This window comes from Psammomys obesus, unplaced genomic scaffold (genome assembly GCF_907164565.1).
Source record: "Psammomys obesus unplaced genomic scaffold, mPsaObe1.curated_primary_1811, whole genome shotgun sequence".
NCBI classification, from domain to species: Eukaryota; Metazoa; Chordata; class Mammalia; order Rodentia; family Muridae; genus Psammomys; species Psammomys obesus.
The window spans coordinates 10,180,986-10,197,784 of record NW_026593286.1 but is presented as its reverse complement, the minus strand read 5'-3'; the positions used below and the strand labels follow the sequence as shown (position 1 = coordinate 10,197,784).

The 16,799-nt window shown below is 49.8% G+C and overlaps 1 protein-coding gene across 2 annotated transcripts in view; it reads right to left on the bottom strand.

Annotated features, from left to right (window-relative positions):
* Nucleotides 1-7,242, bottom strand: part of Irs1 (insulin receptor substrate 1) — a 48,329-nt gene extending 41,087 nt beyond the window's left edge. Inside the window, exon 1 of one of the 2 annotated variants that reach the window (XM_055616979.1) lies at nucleotides 3,670-7,242. In XM_055616979.1, the coding sequence (XP_055472954.1) occupies nucleotides 3,670-6,738 (3,069 nt within the window). In that variant the 5' untranslated portion in view covers nucleotides 6,739-7,242. Of the gene's footprint in view, nucleotides 1-2,991 lie in introns of both variants that reach the window. The other variant, XM_055616978.1, reaches the window with a different exon arrangement.
* Between the last annotated feature and the right edge of the window lie 9,557 nt (nucleotides 7,243-16,799).

Below are 16,799 nucleotides of genomic sequence, written 5' to 3'. Positions count from 1 at the left end.
GGGGGGGGGCAGCTGCGGAGGCATGGAATCCTGGAGGTCGCAGTAAGGAAAAACAGGGAGGGAAACGAATGGTAAAAATTCTTTTTTAAAGGGGACTTAACAAAAGGAAGAAAAAAAAAAAAAATCCCGGAGGGATGACACCAGCCTGTGTCAGCAAAAGTGTGCTCTGTCTGTCAAGCTGCAGTTTCCAAGTCAAATCTAAGGCAAATGCTGGTTAAAGGTATTTGGACGGTCAGGGGTTAATCTGGTACAAACAGTAGGCCACAATGACTGTACTAACGCCAGGACCATTCACTAGGAGGTGGGGACAAAGAGAATGGGGGGTAGGGGGGAGGGTGGGGGTGATTTTTCCGCAGCACAATCTGGCAGGTCAGAACTAAGTTGGAGGTGACCCTGACGTGCATCAGAGGAAAATGACACAGAAAAGATTGTTGTTGAATCGGTCAAGTCAGGCACGGGAGCTAAAGGCTTCACAAATGGCTCCCCTTGAACTGACATTGAAACAAAGTAAACAAGCTGAGATGTTTAAAACAGGGGCTCTGAGAACGCTCACACACACACTCCTTGTGGCAGCTGTATTCCTTTAACCATGTTTCTTTCTTTCTTTCTTTCTTTTTTTTTTTTTTTTAAGCCAGGCGAAGTAGCAGCGACAGCAATGGCAGGGGAGGTTAAAATAGCTAACTGATAACTCACTGTGAGCAGAAGCTGTTAGCCACTGGCAGATCTGATCCCGCTCAGCTTCTGATGATAACTGACTAGCAAACAAAACCTTAAAACTTAGCAAAAGCAAGCACAACTGAGGGTGTAGCACTAGGTACTCTAGGTGTACACTAGGTTTTCTGCCTAAAGCACACACACACACAAACACACTTAAAATTTAGACACACATTATAGAAAGCTGCTTCTAGCATTTGGCAAAGCATGATCTATTGCTATTCTAGTATTGTAATAGACATGACTGATTTTTCTGGATTATCATATTTTCCCTAAGAAAGTTAAGAATGAAAAGTTGAGTATTAAAGTTCTCTGGGAGCGGAGAGATTTTTTTTTGGGGGGGGTGTATGTGTGTATGTTTGTGTTTGTGTGTGTGTGTGTCTGTGTTCTATACATAAGCAGGATTTTCTTTTAAATTCCCTCTTCAAACAATGAAGATTCTGTTTGGTCATTTTGTTTCTTCAAAAGACAAAACATTGCTTATTCTGTTTTGTAAAATAAAATCTATATGAAGTGAGAAAGTATATAAAGTGTGGGGAATTCATTTCTCTTCTTTCTTTATCTCCTGTGAAACGCCAATTTTAGTTTTACTGGATCTGTTTGTTTCACGTTCTTCCTACTTTATGATCTAGGGAATTTAAAGGCAATTATTGTAGGAGCCCTAACCCTCAAAAACCATGATAGAAATAACCAAGGATTTTATGTTGGCAACAATACAATAAAACCTCTCTGTCCCAGTGATGAAGGCAAATATTGTAATAAATACCAATCACATGGTGCTTTCCAAACATATCATATAAAATCTTAGTTTTAATGTTCATGTGCCTCTATTTGGTCCTAGAAAATAGAGAATGATAGTTGTTGGAAGCAGAATCAGGACTATTTTGACCACATAACTATTCCTGTTATTTATTATTATCTCCTACTGATAAAAGCCCAAGGCACAAATTAATTTCTTATGAAGAGACTTATTAAGAATAATAAATGTTTTTCAGTGCTCTTCCTGTGAAGCACATATAAAATTCACAAGGTAATCAGTTTGTCATAATAAACTGCTTCCAAATCTGGAAAGTTCTGATTTGCCAACTCATCACATTAACTGGGAACGATACTCCTCTCCTCTAACCACAATGACCACCAGAAAATAGACTCACAGAACCAAGGGCAGGCTAACTTCCTATTACAAATGTTTCTCATTTTCAATACAGCCGTGGCCACAAATGACCTAAAGCCGTCTTTCAACGTCCCTGAGGCATCTGCTCATGAACTTAAAGGAAAACAAATACCCTGCAAATGGAGACTACACAGTTTTGCCTCTTCATTCAACACACACCAAAACAAACACCCTTTTTTCCCTGACTCAATGCCTGTTCATTCCACTAATAAAAATGTTAAGAAATGTTACAGAAAAATGTACAGTAGCCCCCAAATGGCATGTGTGATGCCTCAGACCAAGAAAAGGAGCAACAAGGCAGACAGGCTGGGGTGATCTTCCGTAACTCTTAACTCATAATGGGTCCCAGGCGCATGGTGTTTATTGCATATTCTGTACAAAAGCAGCCATGCCTGCAAGATGGTAGGTCTGAGTGTGAAAAACATTTCCTGAATCCTGGTACAAGAACAAAAAGAAAATGTCCGTCCCCCACAACTACTTTCTTTGGAGATCAGAGATAGATAGGTAAGACTTTCTCTCTAAATACTCATGCCTAAAAAGCTCTTACTCATGAATCTTTTAAGACAGCCCAAATGAAAGTCGCTGCTGTTTACACTGCTTTGGTATTGTGAACCCACCGACCAAAAGTGCACACAGCCTCTCGGTAAGCTTGCCCTTTAGAACCCTGAGAAAAGGATCTTAAACGAGGGCTTTTTGGCCAGTATTCTTGTAGAACTGTCTCTACTAGCTGCTGACCTTAATATTTAGTCAAAAGAAAACGTTGCTATGAAGAGAATGATTCTTACTGAGGAACTTGACAAACCTCAGAACTGGTTTTATAGAGTGTAAGTTTTAAAATGCGGCAGCAAGTACTCCACTTGGGAATTCTCAAATACAGAAGCCCCTCTGTGGCTTACTCCGACACATTCTTTGACTATCTGCCAGGTGTCATTGTGGGGTGAGCATCTGCGTACCCTGACCCACCCAACCCCCCACCTCCTGAAAGTGGATCCTCCCCAGGGGCACTGTGGGAAGGAGTGAGAAGGGATGCAGGTAAAGAAGAGAACTCAAGCACCCCGGGTAAAAGCGCCTTTGTCTTCTGACTCTGCCACCATAAAACGCACCTGCTGTGATGTCCAGTTGAGCTACTGACGGTCCTCTGGCTGCTTCTGGAAGCTGATGCTGGCATAGGTGCTTAAATCCTCACTGGAGCGTCTCGGGGAGCTGCCCTCATTACTGCCTAAGGGCTGGTGAGGGGGAGGGGGTGGCAGGGACTGCTGTTGAGAGGGGCACTCCTGAGGGCGCTGTTTAACGTCCTTGGCCAAATCTAGGTCTATATAGTTAAGACTGTTCTCCAAACCCCCAGCAGCTCCACACCCCAGAGCCATCTCCTTGGAAGCTCCCCCTAGGTCCCCAGGTCTCAGCCACACGTTCTCAAATGATGCAGAGCTGTGGCGCTTTACATCCTCGCTGCCGCCGCTGCTGCCGCTGCCACCACCACTGCCCCCTACTGCAGCCCCTGCTCCAAAGGACACCGTGTTGCCAGCCCGATTCGGTGCTGAGAAGGTCTCCGAGCTATGCCTCCTCCGGCACCCTTGAGTGTCTGCACGAATGACTTTGGCACTCTGGTTATGGTTGGGACTGAGGTTCACCCTGGTGAATGCACTCGTGCCCCCAGGTCCCTGAGGGCCTCCCAGCAGGGAAGAGTGAGCAGCCTGCTCAGCTGCTCCCTGAGGCGCAGCAGAAGCAGAGGTTGTGGTGGGTGGAGGGGGAGCAGCCCCTGCGGTTCTGGGCAGGCTCACCTTCTCGGCAGAGATGCCTGTCCGCATGTCAGCATAGCTGACCGGGGCCACTGGTGAGGTATCCACATAGCTTTGACCAGGACAGCCTATCTGCATGGTCATGTAGTCACCACGGCTATTTGGCACCGACCGGGTTGGCCTGCAAATGGTAGCAGCCCCTGGAGGTGCAGGGCCTACTCTGCCCAACTCAACTCCACTACTCTCCTGCCAGGTCGCCCTCCGGCCTGGCCCCAAGTCCATGTTCATGTACTCTTCCGAGCCAGTTTCTTCTCTGGGAGCTGGGTGGAGCTGGGGTGGACACCGGACTGAAGGAGAGCTATGGGAAGTCCCGGGGCCAGCTAAATAGCCAGGCTGGCCACTCCCGAATTCAATATTCACATACTCTCCCGGGCTCTTGGGCTCAGGAGGGTGCAGGGAAGGCTGCGGCTGCGGCTGCGGCTGCTGCTGCTGCTGCTGCTGCTCTCGGACCCTGGGTAAGGTGCTTGCCTTGGGATCCCCCAAGGAAAGCCTTGTGGGCCGAGCCAGGCGGCTGTTGGTCTGGGCAGCCGTGTCTACCTTTCGGGGCAGCCCCAGAACGTGGTGGTGGGGATGTGGGAGGCCGGGCTCCGGCCGAGCCCCACAGTAACCCCCACCCAGGCTGTCGCTGCTGGTAGAAGAGGAGGAATCCTCCGCAGTGGCAGTGTAGAGGAGGCGTCCGGAGCTAGAAGAGAGGCGAAGATGGTGGTGCCTGCCACCCTCCTCTGGCTCCCCGGGGCGCTGGGTGTGCTTAAAGGACCTTGGCAACGAGTAATAGGAGAGGACTGGTTTGTGCTGGGGATCTTCCGGGCCGTAGTAGCCTTCCGAGGGGCTGCTGGTGTTGGAGTCTCCCACAGGTGACATGTTCATGTAGTCGCCCGTGCAAGGCAAGAGCTTGCCACCACCGCTCTCAACAGGGGGTTTGGCGTGAGGCAGAGCATGAGGATGGTGGCCCCCTACCCCGTTTGTCCATGGCTTCCCATAGCTGCTCCCGGAAGGGGCTGCGCTGATGCTGCCGCTGCTGCTGGAGCCACCGCCAATGTCAGGGGAGCAACTTCCGCTGGGAGACATCATCATGTAGCCATTGGGGTCCACCCTCTGAGGGTGGCGTCTGATGGGGTTGATGATCTGCTGCGGGGCGGAGACACTCTTGGGGCTCATGGGCATATAGTCTCCATTCCCTTTACGGTTGCTGGGCACTGGCGCCACGCCTGGGGACATGGGCATGTAGCCATCGTCAGTGTGGAGGGCGGAGGTGTCCAGCCGGTGGTGGCCCCCACGACGTTCCAAGGGGTGCATCTCTAGACCCTCTTCAGGATAAGAGTGGGTGGGCACGAAGGCGGAATGCCGGTAGCCAGGCAGCCGGCCTCCGCTGCCACCTCCTGGTGGGTAGGCCGCGGGCATCATCTCTGTGTACTCCTCAATGGAAGCCACGGAAGACTGGGAGGGAGTCTTCTGATGGGCGATGGTAGGGGATGTGCCTGCGGAGTGAGTTCTCTTCCGAAACCGGTTCTCCAGATCTGCTGCACCGGCGGCTTCCTCTCCAGCCAGCGCCGGGCTTATCCCCAGGTTAGCCCCTGGGAGGTAGCGATGGCCGTTGCCACCCCTAGACAAAATGTAGTGACCGTTGGGAGCAGCCAAGGTGGAGGCTCCCTTGCCCCCCATGCAGATATAGTTACTCAGCTCCTCCTCGCCCCTGGCTGGTGGGGTGTGGCCCAGGGAATCTGGGGTGACACTGCGGAAGGAACTTCGGAAATCACAGGGACTAGAACCGTACTCATCGGAAGAGATGAAGCCGCCATCGCTAGGAGAGCCGGACACGGAAGCACTGGAGCGCCTCGGGAAGAGGCAGTCCGAGGTGGAGCCGTGGCCACTGGTACTACTGGAGGACAGACTCACTGGGCTGGTGGCTGAGGGTGAGCAGCGAGAAGAGGGCATGGGAATGGAGCGGCTGTGGTTGAGCGGAGGGTGCAGCCTGGAGCTGCCTCGGTGGCGGAGGGCATGGGTCCTGTTGGTGATAGGGCTTACGGGACTGCCGTCCACCGAGGCCGGCCGGGACATGGTGCCTTCGCCGTCGCTGGAGGCGCGCACCCGGAAGGAGCCGGGCTTCCCCCCCACCATACTGGCAGGGGAGGTGGCAGTGATGCTCTCCGTGCGGGACCGGCGAGTCAGCCCCACCTGGCTGGGCGGGGGGTTGTTGAGATGGTGCCTGCGCAGGGGGACGCTGATGGGGTTGGAGCAACTGGACGAAGACTGGCTTTTGCTGCGCGGGCGAAACTCGTCGCTCATGGCCCGCATGGCCTCCAGAATGGTCTCGTGCATGTTCTGGGCCACCACGGAGTCATCCACCTGCATCCAGAACTCGCCGGGCCCTGTCACGGCGGAACGCCCCACCTCGATGAAGAAGAAGTTCTCTGAGTGGCCACAGCGTCGGATGTTCATGAGCTGCAACACCACGGCCGCTGCCTCCGAGTTGAGCTTTACAAAGCTGATGGTCTTGCTGGTCAGGCAGAGGCGGTAGATGCCAATCAGGTTCTTTGTCTGGCCCAGGCCCTTGGGTTTCAGGATAACCTGCCAGACCTCCTTGAACGCGGGTCCTGGGCCCGTGTCATAGCTCAAGTCCTCCCCGGCCTCTCCAACGCCCGAGCTGCCGCTGCAGCTACCGCCACAGCCTCCACCTCCAGCCCCGTCATGGTGGGCCTTTGCTCGATTGTGCAGCTGCAGAAGAGCCTGGTACCAGCTGTCTTGCTCGGCCTCACTCTCGGCCGCAATGGCAAAGTGCTCGTCTCGGGTGTAGAGAGCCACCAGGTGCTTGTTCTTGGAGTCAGCCCGCTTGTTGATGTTGAAACAGCTCTCCAGGGGGATGGAGCGTTTGGGGGCGCTCGACCTGTGCCGCCACTTCTTCTCGTTCTCGTAGTACTCCAGGCGCGCAGGGCCCCCGGCCTCGCTGGCCGCCCGCAGCACGAAAAAGCGCTTGTGCATACTCTTGGGTTTGCGCAGGTAGCCCACCTTGCGCACGTCTGAGAAGCCATCGGTATCTGGAGGGCTCGCCATGCTGCCGCGGAGCAGAGGGAGGTGCCGACAAACTGGGTGGGGGGCGGCTCCTCGAGGCGGCCCCGCACATGCACTCCGGGCTGGGGGAAGCAGAAACCCTGACTCCGAAATCCACGCTGCTCTCGGCGCTGGGGAAGGGGCAGCCGAAGGACGAGGTAGCTGAGCCAAGGAAGACAGCCCGATCCGAGTTTAAGGGCGTTTCATGCCCCAAGGGGAAGGCAGCGTGTCTAGGGTGAGCGCAGCCGCAATCTTCCGAGGACTAAGTCTCCCCCGAGTCCCTGCAGTCGGGAAGAAGCTACGGTGCATCCCTTGCCGACCCCGGTGGAGTCCCGTGCAGGGAAGCAGCGACGGCCGAGGAGTCCCGCTTGGCCCTCCAGGAGCGCGCGCCTTCCCTCCCGGGTTCCCCTCTGGAAGTAGCGATTCCCGAGGCAAATTAAATATCCTTGGGCAGGGGGAGGCGGGCTGCCAAGTCCCAACGTTGCACGGGGTTCTCCCTCCTCCTCCTTCTCCTCCTCCTCCTCTGCCTCCTCCCACCCTCCAACCGTCCCCGCCGCCACCAGCCGCCCAAATACCAGCTCAATCGCAGAGACCGCGGCGCTGCGGCTGTGGCTGCTGCTGCTGCTGCTGCCGCCGCCCGAGGACGCGTCCTCTGCAGCCCGCACTCGAGCCCATCTCGGCGGGCGGGGAGAGTGGCTTTTCCACGCGCAACGCTACTGGGCAGCCGGGGGAGCAGGGGCCGGTCCAGAGGGACAGGCTCATCCCTGCCCCTAGCTCTAGTCCGCAAGGGAGGAGGGGAGGGGACGAGGGCGGGAGGCGAGGGAGGGGGGAGGAGGTTTGGGAAGAGATCGGGGAAGACGCCCGGTCCTCCGGAGGCGCAGCCGCCGCAGTTACTTCTCTCCGCCCTCCTCCTCCTCCTCCTCCTCGGAGAGTTGCCGAGCGCCTCAACCAAAACAAGCGGCGGCGTCTGGCACTGTGCGCCGGCCTCCCCACACCGCGCCGCCGTCTCACTCCGGAGGAGCAAAACACGTGACGGAGCCCCTGCGCTCTGCAGCCGAGCTGCCTCCGGGAGGCTCCAGCCCGGGTCTCTCTCCCTTCTCGCTCTACATTCCGGGCTGAGCCCGCCCCGCGCCCGCCCCTCTCCACCCCCCGGCCGTGCCGCAGAGGCGCCCGCGCTGGGCCTCCGCTGCAGCGCTCGGGCAGCGCCCCTGCGCGGCCGCCGGAGCCCCGGGCGCCGCTCCTCCCATGCCTGCACCACCCAGGGCGCCCCCCGGCCCGCAGGAATCCCCGCGGAGGGAGGCCGGGCGTGTTTGGGTGGCTACCGGAAAGCAGGAGGGGAATCTGGGAAAACGGGAGGGGGCGATCTGGGGAAGACGCAGGAGTGAGGGAGGGGGCGGTGGGAGGGGGTGCACTGCGGCTGCAGAGCCCCGAGAGTGAGAGCGGGGGGGGGGGGGGGGGGGGGGGGGGAGGGGGAGGCGGGTGACCCGCTACCTCTCACCCAACAGGTAAGGGCGACCCCCGGGAGCTAGCTGGTTGTCGGTTCCTGGGTGAGCGGCCCTGATGGGGAGATTGACGTATCTGCAAGGCTCTCTAAAGGACTTCTGGGCCAGCCTTCTACCTGGAATCTCCCGACGTGCTGCGGCGAGGCACCTGGAAGACTCCGAGAGGGACGCCCAAGGGCAATGACTGTTGCTGCGTCAGGGTCTCTAGGAATCAAGACCTGGGATCTCCTGCCTGGCGCTGCGGAGATTAGCTGCAGATCGCCAAGGGAGGAAATAAAACGTAAATGTCACAGTTTCACTCCCTTAATGCAGGTGAACAGGGACTCGCACTTTGGGGTTAGAGCAAAGGATGGGGGCGGAGGAAACCAAGCGCCCCCTTATCATATTCTCAAGTCTATTTGTGATTTTTTTTTTTTTAAAGCTGTTAAGGACCTTCAGAGAGTTCATAAGTCCAAACCCCTACTGTGTACATATTAGCAAATGTTTGTTTCGTAGTTTCCACGCGCATTGAGCGACCCTATAAATTTTTAACCTTGACCACAAGGAGACAAGGATAGGAGATGGGCTGTACAGGAAAATGGATACTTCTAGATGAAAACGGGTCAGCAGCCTAGTTGCAAAGCGTGTTACTCAGTGTCACCACAAGCAGACGCTCCCCAAAGTTTTTTTTTTTTTTTAAGGTGGCCTATAAACCAAGCAGGATGTCCCTGTCTAGCCCAACTGGCATTAAAGACCTACAGACGTTAAGGCCACCCCACTTTAGCCGAGGGCGGCTCTAGGTTTCCACCTCCTAACCTACGCCAGGAACTCCCTCAGCCTCCAGCTCTCGGGCACCGCAGGACCTTCTCAGGGAGCTGCTGGCCATGCTCAACGCACTACACAGCCTGGCCTGGAGGGGGCCTGGAGGGGGCGCGCCTCAGCCTAATGCGGGGCGAGAGGCGGGGTGAGTTTCCTGGGGCAGCCTGCTGATTGGCGGAGTTTTCTGTCTTTCACGTCTTGTACAGATGCGGTAAACGGGAGGGAGAGGATTCAGACGCAGGTACTGGCGCCATTCGGAGGCTTGCAGTACTTGAATTGGGGTGTCCTGCTTCTGCAGGTGCCGCCTCCTCACGAAAGCCTGGGAGCCCCCGGTTTGTCTTTTCACCTTCTCCTTTATCACGCAGGGTCTTCTAAACCTCCGTGAATGTATTATCGGGTACACAGGTTGAATTGAAAGCCCTCCTTTCCCCCTCTGACAGCTTGGTGATGCGGGCACACGTGCCCACTACGGGAAGGCTATAAATAGTAAGTAATTTGGAAATGGTACTGAGGCAGCAATAGCAGGAATCGGATTCTGAAGGTCTGAAGGGCTTGGGGGTGGGGAGTGCCAGGTAGAGATGCTTAGAAGAGTATCATTGGAGGTTTTGTCCTAGACAGAGGGAGAGAGACAGAGGAAGTAGACAGCTGTTTACCACCAACTGCGTGTGTGGTCTAGATTGGGCCAAAGGGCTTTTTACAGAAGGAGGCCTTAATTCACACTCTGCACGAACGCACTTCAAATCCATAGACTTTCATTTTTTAAATGAGTTCCTTCCTTCCTTCCTTCAATCACCGACTAAGAACAAACAAAAAATAAAGGGGGGACGGGAAGGAGGATGCACCTCTATGGGGAAAACATACCATTTTCTCAGAGGGGCCAACCAGAAGAGCAATTTAACTTGGAAATTTTTTACAAGTCATCTTCACAGAACGTTAGGGTTTTCATGATATGAAAGTAATTGTTATTATGGCCGAAGATGAAGCAGAAAACTGCTTTGTGGTGTCCAAGGCGCTGGGTTAGATCCCCAGAAACACACGTGTGTGCGTGCGTGCGTGCACGTTCATGCACACAGACAAACACGCCAGGTCATTGTAGCAAACTACACACCAGTAAAATTCATCCTATACTCTGTCTCTCTCTGTGTCTCTGTCTCTCTCAAGTTTTACTACCTAAATCTTAAAGGTAGTTAATATTCTACTCTTTTTCTAAGTTTATATTTTTAAATCTACTTTACATCCCCATGGTAACCCCCCTCCTTCCGGTTCCTACCCTCCCACCCTCTTTCATCGGTCCCTCTTCTCCTCAGAAAAGAAGGGTCTCCTCTACCCCACCTGTACCAACCCATTCCAGCACATCAAGCTGAATCAGAATTGAGGGCATCCTCATCCGTTGAGGCCTGGCAAGGCAATCCTGCTAGGGAAAAGTGATTACCCGAAAGCAGGCAATAGAGTCCATGTCAGAGACAGTCCCTGCTCTCCTTGCTAGCACACCCTCATGAAGATTCAATTGTCCATCAGCTACATATGTGTATGGGCTCTAGGTCCAGTTCCATGCCTGCTCTTTGATTGGTCTTTGGAAGCCCCCATGAGCCTAGGTTAGTTGACTCTCTTGGTCTTCTTGTGGAATTCCTGTCCCCTCCAGGTTCTTCTATCCTTCCTCCAACACTCCCACAAGGCTCCCCAGCTCCACCTAATGCTTGGCGATGAATCTCAGCATTTCGATCCCCTGCTGGGTGGAGCCTCTCAGAGGACAGTTATGCTGGGTTCCTGTCTGTAGGTAGAGCAGGGTATCTTTAATGTTGTCAGGGGTTGGCTGTTTCCCATGGGTGAGCCTCAGGTTGGGCCAGGCATTCATTGGACATTCCCTCAGTCTGTGCTCCACCTTTACCTCTGCTTTTGTGGAATCTAAGTGAAGTCATGTTAGGCAGATGCATGTACTATCCTGTCACCTCGTTCTAAATTAGTCTTGTGTATTGTAATGAAATACTCTGTATGAAAAATTTCCACCTAACAGAAAATTCACACAACGGGCAGGTGATTACCAAATTAGATTGCTCAATGCTGCCATCTCTAGGACAGCTAGAGATCACTTCTGAAATGAATAAAGGAAAGCTGCGTTTTACAACATTGACTAGAAACATTGCCAGAACTAAATTGACATATTGATGTCTTGAATGCAGTCATGACTGTGGGGATAAAAATTTTACATGTCTTTAGTCCACATTTTATTAACGTATCTACAATTACTGTTAAAATGGGAAAATGGTCTGCATATGTTACCAAGAAAATCATAAAAACTTTCAAATTATTATATATATAATATCTGAAATAACAGTGAAACTATTAACTATCTATTTTAAAATCACAAAATTACTTTGTATGAGCATCTTTATATCAACAGATATGCTCCTCAATACAGATATGTTAACACTAGAGAAGCCATTAGAATCTCAGAATTAATCTTGAGAGTTTGGAACAATGCTTTTAGGAAAATCAAGACTTATGGATTTCTTTCATTGAAGGACTATTTTTTTTTATTTTAACATACTTGCATGGTTACAAATATTTGAAAGCCTCTTCTGTAAAGCCACCGCAACCACAGGAGACAGATTCTTGCAGCTTTAATATCGAAGATACAAAATAACTGCTATCTACGGTATGTGTGCCCGCGTGTGCTAAATATCAAGTACCTGAAAGTCACTCAAGCACAGAGTCCAACTGGATGTAAAAGTGAAAAAAAGCTTCACATAGGAGAAGAGCCATAAGCTTGAGCTCCAAGGATAGCAACAACTCAGGAAGTGATTAGCAGATTTTCTTCTCGTTTCAACATCTACATGTGTGTCAAGACTGAGCTCTTTGAACATAATGACCTGTCTGCATTTAAAAAAAAAAACAGAAACAAAACAACAACAACAAAAATAGCAAAGTACTGGGTGCCTGAGATCACATAGCAAGCGCCTGCCTTCGAGGTGTAAGGCGGCGTTCACAGACAATATATTTTACAGTCATGTCTGCCTCTACCCTTAATAACTTTCCCTCTTGTCATTAAAGTCTTTCATCCTGTTGGCTTAGAAAAGATAATTAAAGTAGAGCTCTAAAGTTGCATTTGCTACATTTGTGGCTTCTCTGACCCCAGGATTTTCTTAAAATGAAGGTCCTGTTTCAGAGGGTTCAGGGAGGGAGGCAGGAGTCCTGTGTTGTTCACGTGTTCCCAGTGCTGCTGATTTCGTGGCGCTCTCTTCCTGATGGTGAATTAAATGGCCCGATAGTGAGGCGATGTGAAATGAAAGCGGGATTCTTACCTCACAGCTTCATGCATGTTCAAAGAGAACAACAGCAATAAACATCCTACTTAACGGAGCTCTCACTGCTTGGGGACTTCTCTATTCAATCACAGGTATCAAGCACGGAGAGTTATTCTTTCCAAGACATAATTAAAATACTGCAGATTTCTGACCCCATCCGAGCCCCAAACCAACATCTAGTAAAAATACCCTCATCTAAAGCAGTATTGCAAGAGACTCCTACTTGAAGAGAATTTTCAGCAATATTGGCTTACGCACAAAGGGGAAAATTTTAATTAGGTGCTATGGAATTACATGAACATAGAGCTTACCTATTAAAGGTCTCTATCTGGGGGCTGTTTACTGCAGCTTGGTGGAGCAGGCAATGACCCACGCTTGGGTGCATCTCATAGCAGCTTTGAGAAAAATCAATTACTGGCAATCAGCTGGCAAGAATTCATCTCTGCTCACAGTCTGGATTTCACACTGTATCCTGGGGAATTTAGGGAAAGTAAATGCATCAAGCTAACCCAGGATTTCAGAAATACACTAATCCCTTCCACAATGTCAAAACTTTTATCGTTTTGGGTATATAAAAGCAGGATATAAACACATGAATAAAATTGGAGGAAAGGGGCAAAGTAAAAGCTCAATGCAATGATTTAATTCTCGCATTTCACGAATTGCAGCTTGATGCCCCCAACCCAAAGGTAAGTCCATACATGACATTTGTCTAAGTAACATTTATTTTCTTTTTGGTTTTAATTTTCTTTGCATCTTTAAAAAACTGTACTTGAGTGTACGTGTAAGTGTATGTGCCTTAGTGCATGTAGACACCCAAAAGGCATTAGGCCCCAGGAGCTGAAGTTATGAGTGGTTGTGAGCCGCAAGTGGGTGCTTGAAACTGAACCCAGGTCCTTTGTAAAAGTAGCAAGTGCTCCTAACTATGAGCCATCTCTCCAACCCTTCTGTTCATCTTTATTAGAACTGTGGTATTTTACTTTCTTTACAGCTGTCTTTAATACCTATGGGGAGTTTGTCATTCAATCCTATAGCTCAGATAAGGCCACTGCATTGGCTGTGGCATCAGGGTACAGGAGCTTAGGACTAGAAATTGAACCAGAGTCTCATGTCTGCTCAACTAATCCCTTACCACTGAGATGTATTGCAGCCCTTTTTGTGACTCTTTATTTTGAAACAGAGTCTCACTTGGATGCCCAGCTGGTCTTGAACTCACTGTAGTCCAGACAAACTTCAGATTTGCAATCTGCCTCAGCCTCCCAAGTAGCTGAGAGGATCAGCATTGGCAGAGTATCACTCCAGCTCCACTCAGTATCTCACTTTTTTGGTTCTGCTAAATGCACTCAGTTTAAAATTTGATACTCAAACTGCCTTTCAGATAGTTCATTGATTATTTTTTCACATGAATTTCATCGATGAAATTCATCAGTGATGACAGTGATCATCAGGACATTCTGTGCCCTCTACAATGAAGGCAGGGTCTAGACATACAGCTACCTCACACAGCATCTAAAACTCACCTCCACACCCCTGTTTCTCCTTGCACTCTTTCCTTAACTCTACAGCTAGCAATGATGCCTTCCCTCTTTTTGTAATATTAAAAAAACAAATCAAAGCCGACTCATCGAAATTTCTCAAATTGGGGCCATCACCAACTAAAAGCTTAGAAATATTAGTTTCTTTTTTTCTAGAAAGAAAAGGACTCATGTGAACTTCACTCACTTCCATTATCATGAGTTGGAAGGTTGCTAAGACTTGAAAACTAATGAATGGTTAGCCTATGTCTAAAACCATGCACATGGGGATTTTATAAAATGCATGTAAGTTAGATCTTCAGGAACTGTTACAAGTCTGCTTCACTGACCTTATTTTTTTTTTTTTACCATAAAGTTCTGAATACAAAAAAACTCTGGATGCTCAGGTATGGGTGGTTCATCTGTATCAACCTCTCGCCTTTTGAGGCATAGGAAGCATCTAGAAAGAGGGGCCAGGAAGAATGTAAGGGCAGGCAAATGAGGAGGAAAGCTATGGACTGCTGACTTCTGGGAATGGCTGTTGCACACGACAACTCACAGGGTGTGTGGTTACTGGTACAAAACCAAGCCAGTTGATATTTTGACACAGAGTTGGGAAGGGCTCATGAGCTCCTACCCCTACCGGAGGAGCTACTGCCAGTAAATGGCTGTTGAGACAGGAAGAATCACTCTCCTTGTGGGATGTGGTCACTGGTAGATTGGTCAAGCCCAGGAGGAAAGCCACACACCTATGTACGTAAGAGTAGCGCTAGCAGGAATCAAAGATTATGAACTGCAAGAAATAAAAATAGAAAGAAGACATGAAGCTTGGAGAAGATGGAATGGGAGACTTGGGGATGGTGAAGGGAAGGAGTAGAGGATGGATATGGCCTTTTTTCCCCCCCCTGTGCTTTAGGAGTCTATGGATCAGAAATTCAGACAGCTCTTTGAGGGGAAAAGTGTTTTCTGCTTCATACTATCTAGAGGTCTGAGCTGAGATATCTCAGATAACTTGCTTGAATGGCTGAAGTCTGAGAGCTTTTGGAAGTTTCTTCATACATGTGTCTAGTGCCTTGCTTGGATGACTAAGGTGAGTCCAGCAGAGTACTTACACTGGGTATGTCTTGGGATGTTCACAGTAGAGGGGCTGGATTTTCAAGGAGATATCTCAAGAGGAAGCTTTTAGAAATTGATCCTGCAATAAGACCAAGCAGAAGTTTTTCACCTTAATAAACCCATTTAGAGGTCACAGGGCTTCGTAGCCACTGCACACATATACCCCATTAGTGAATGGAGCCAAGCCCAGTTAAAGTAAAAGGAAGTGAGCCTAGACCACAGTTCTGATGGGTTGAGTATGAAAATTTTGTAGCCACCTTTTTGGGAGGAAGGTGAGGGTGGGTTTCGAGACATGGTTTGTCTGTATAGCCTTGGCTGTCCTGGACTTGCTTTGTAGATCAGGCTAGCCTTGAACTCACAGAGATCCGCCTGTCCCTGCTTCCCAGAATGCTGGGTTTAAAGGCTTAGCCCACCATGCCCAGCTTGTAGCCACTTTTAAAAACTATTTAAAAATGGAAAACTATAGAGGGATAGAAAAGGAGGAGATGAGAGAGGATGAGGACCTCCAAGCTGCAGTAAATGAGTACACATATACACATGAAACTGAAGTTGAAAAGATGAATCTGGGATAAAGACAAATTTTTCCAAGCTCTGCTGAGGCTTATTTATTAGTGGCTAAGAGAATTTAAAATCACATATATATTTTTTTCTTTTCTTTTTTTCCTCAATAGCCTCTTCACTTTCTCTCTCTCTCTCTCTCTCTCTTTTTTTTTTTTTGGTTTCTTTTATGTCACATTAAGGGACTCTGAAAGGAACGTCAAGGTGTCATTCAGGACCGTGGACAGCATCAAGAAGGGGGCACAGCAAAAGACCTTAATCCTGTAGGTGGGATAATCCTAGAAGTGTTTCTGAAGGTGAAGTGTTGGAGTAACAAAGGATGGAGTCTTGAGATGCTAAAATTTGGGGGGAATTACTTCTCTAGACATTTGGCCAGTGCTTTCTGACGTCTTCATTGAAATCCGGAGGTGGTGGCAGACATCTGTAATCTTGGCACTCGGTAGACCGCAGCAAGAGGATCACACAGGAGTTCAAGGCCAGTCTGGTCTATGTAGTGATCTCCAGGACAAGCAGGACTACATAAAAAGACCTTGATTCCAAATAAAACATAATTTATCACCAGGCTCCGGGGCACATGCCTGTAACCCCAGCACTTGGGGAGGCAGAGGCAGGTGGATTTCTGTGAGTTAGAGGCCAGCCTGGTCTACAAAGCAAGTCCACGACAGCCAAGGCTACACAAAAAAACTCTGTCTCGAAAAACAAAATAAAATAAGTTAAAAAACAAAACAATTTCTCCACTGAATTTCACCTAATGACGGACACTGAAGACACTGAAAGTGAGTAGGTGTAAGTTACCAGTTGAAAATGACCAATTTTTTTAGAGTTTGCCATTTATAACTTGGTACTATGCATGCAAAACTTCACATTTTTAAGATCTCTGGGATGCACCAGCCCACCACGAAAGAGATATAAGTCATCCAGAGACAGCAGCCTTGAGACTGGTTGACTATAAGGCATACGTGGAGGCTCTGTCCCAAGTATCCGGAACTGCACAACATCTCTTTAGTAATTATCTTGCCCCGCCCTGCACACATGTTTAAATGTCCCTTGATATTCACTTGTTGCCTGCAAGTGCATCTGTACATGTACCTCTGTAGGATCTAGGGAAAACACTAAGGATTCAAGGGAAGAGTGAAAGATGAGGGCACAACATGGAGCTGTCTAGAGCCATGGGAAAACTGACAAAACCCCATGGTTTATATGAAATGTAGTCAAATAACTTCCCTCACTATGGTATAGCAATGATATAAATTACTTCAGCCCCTTAAGAG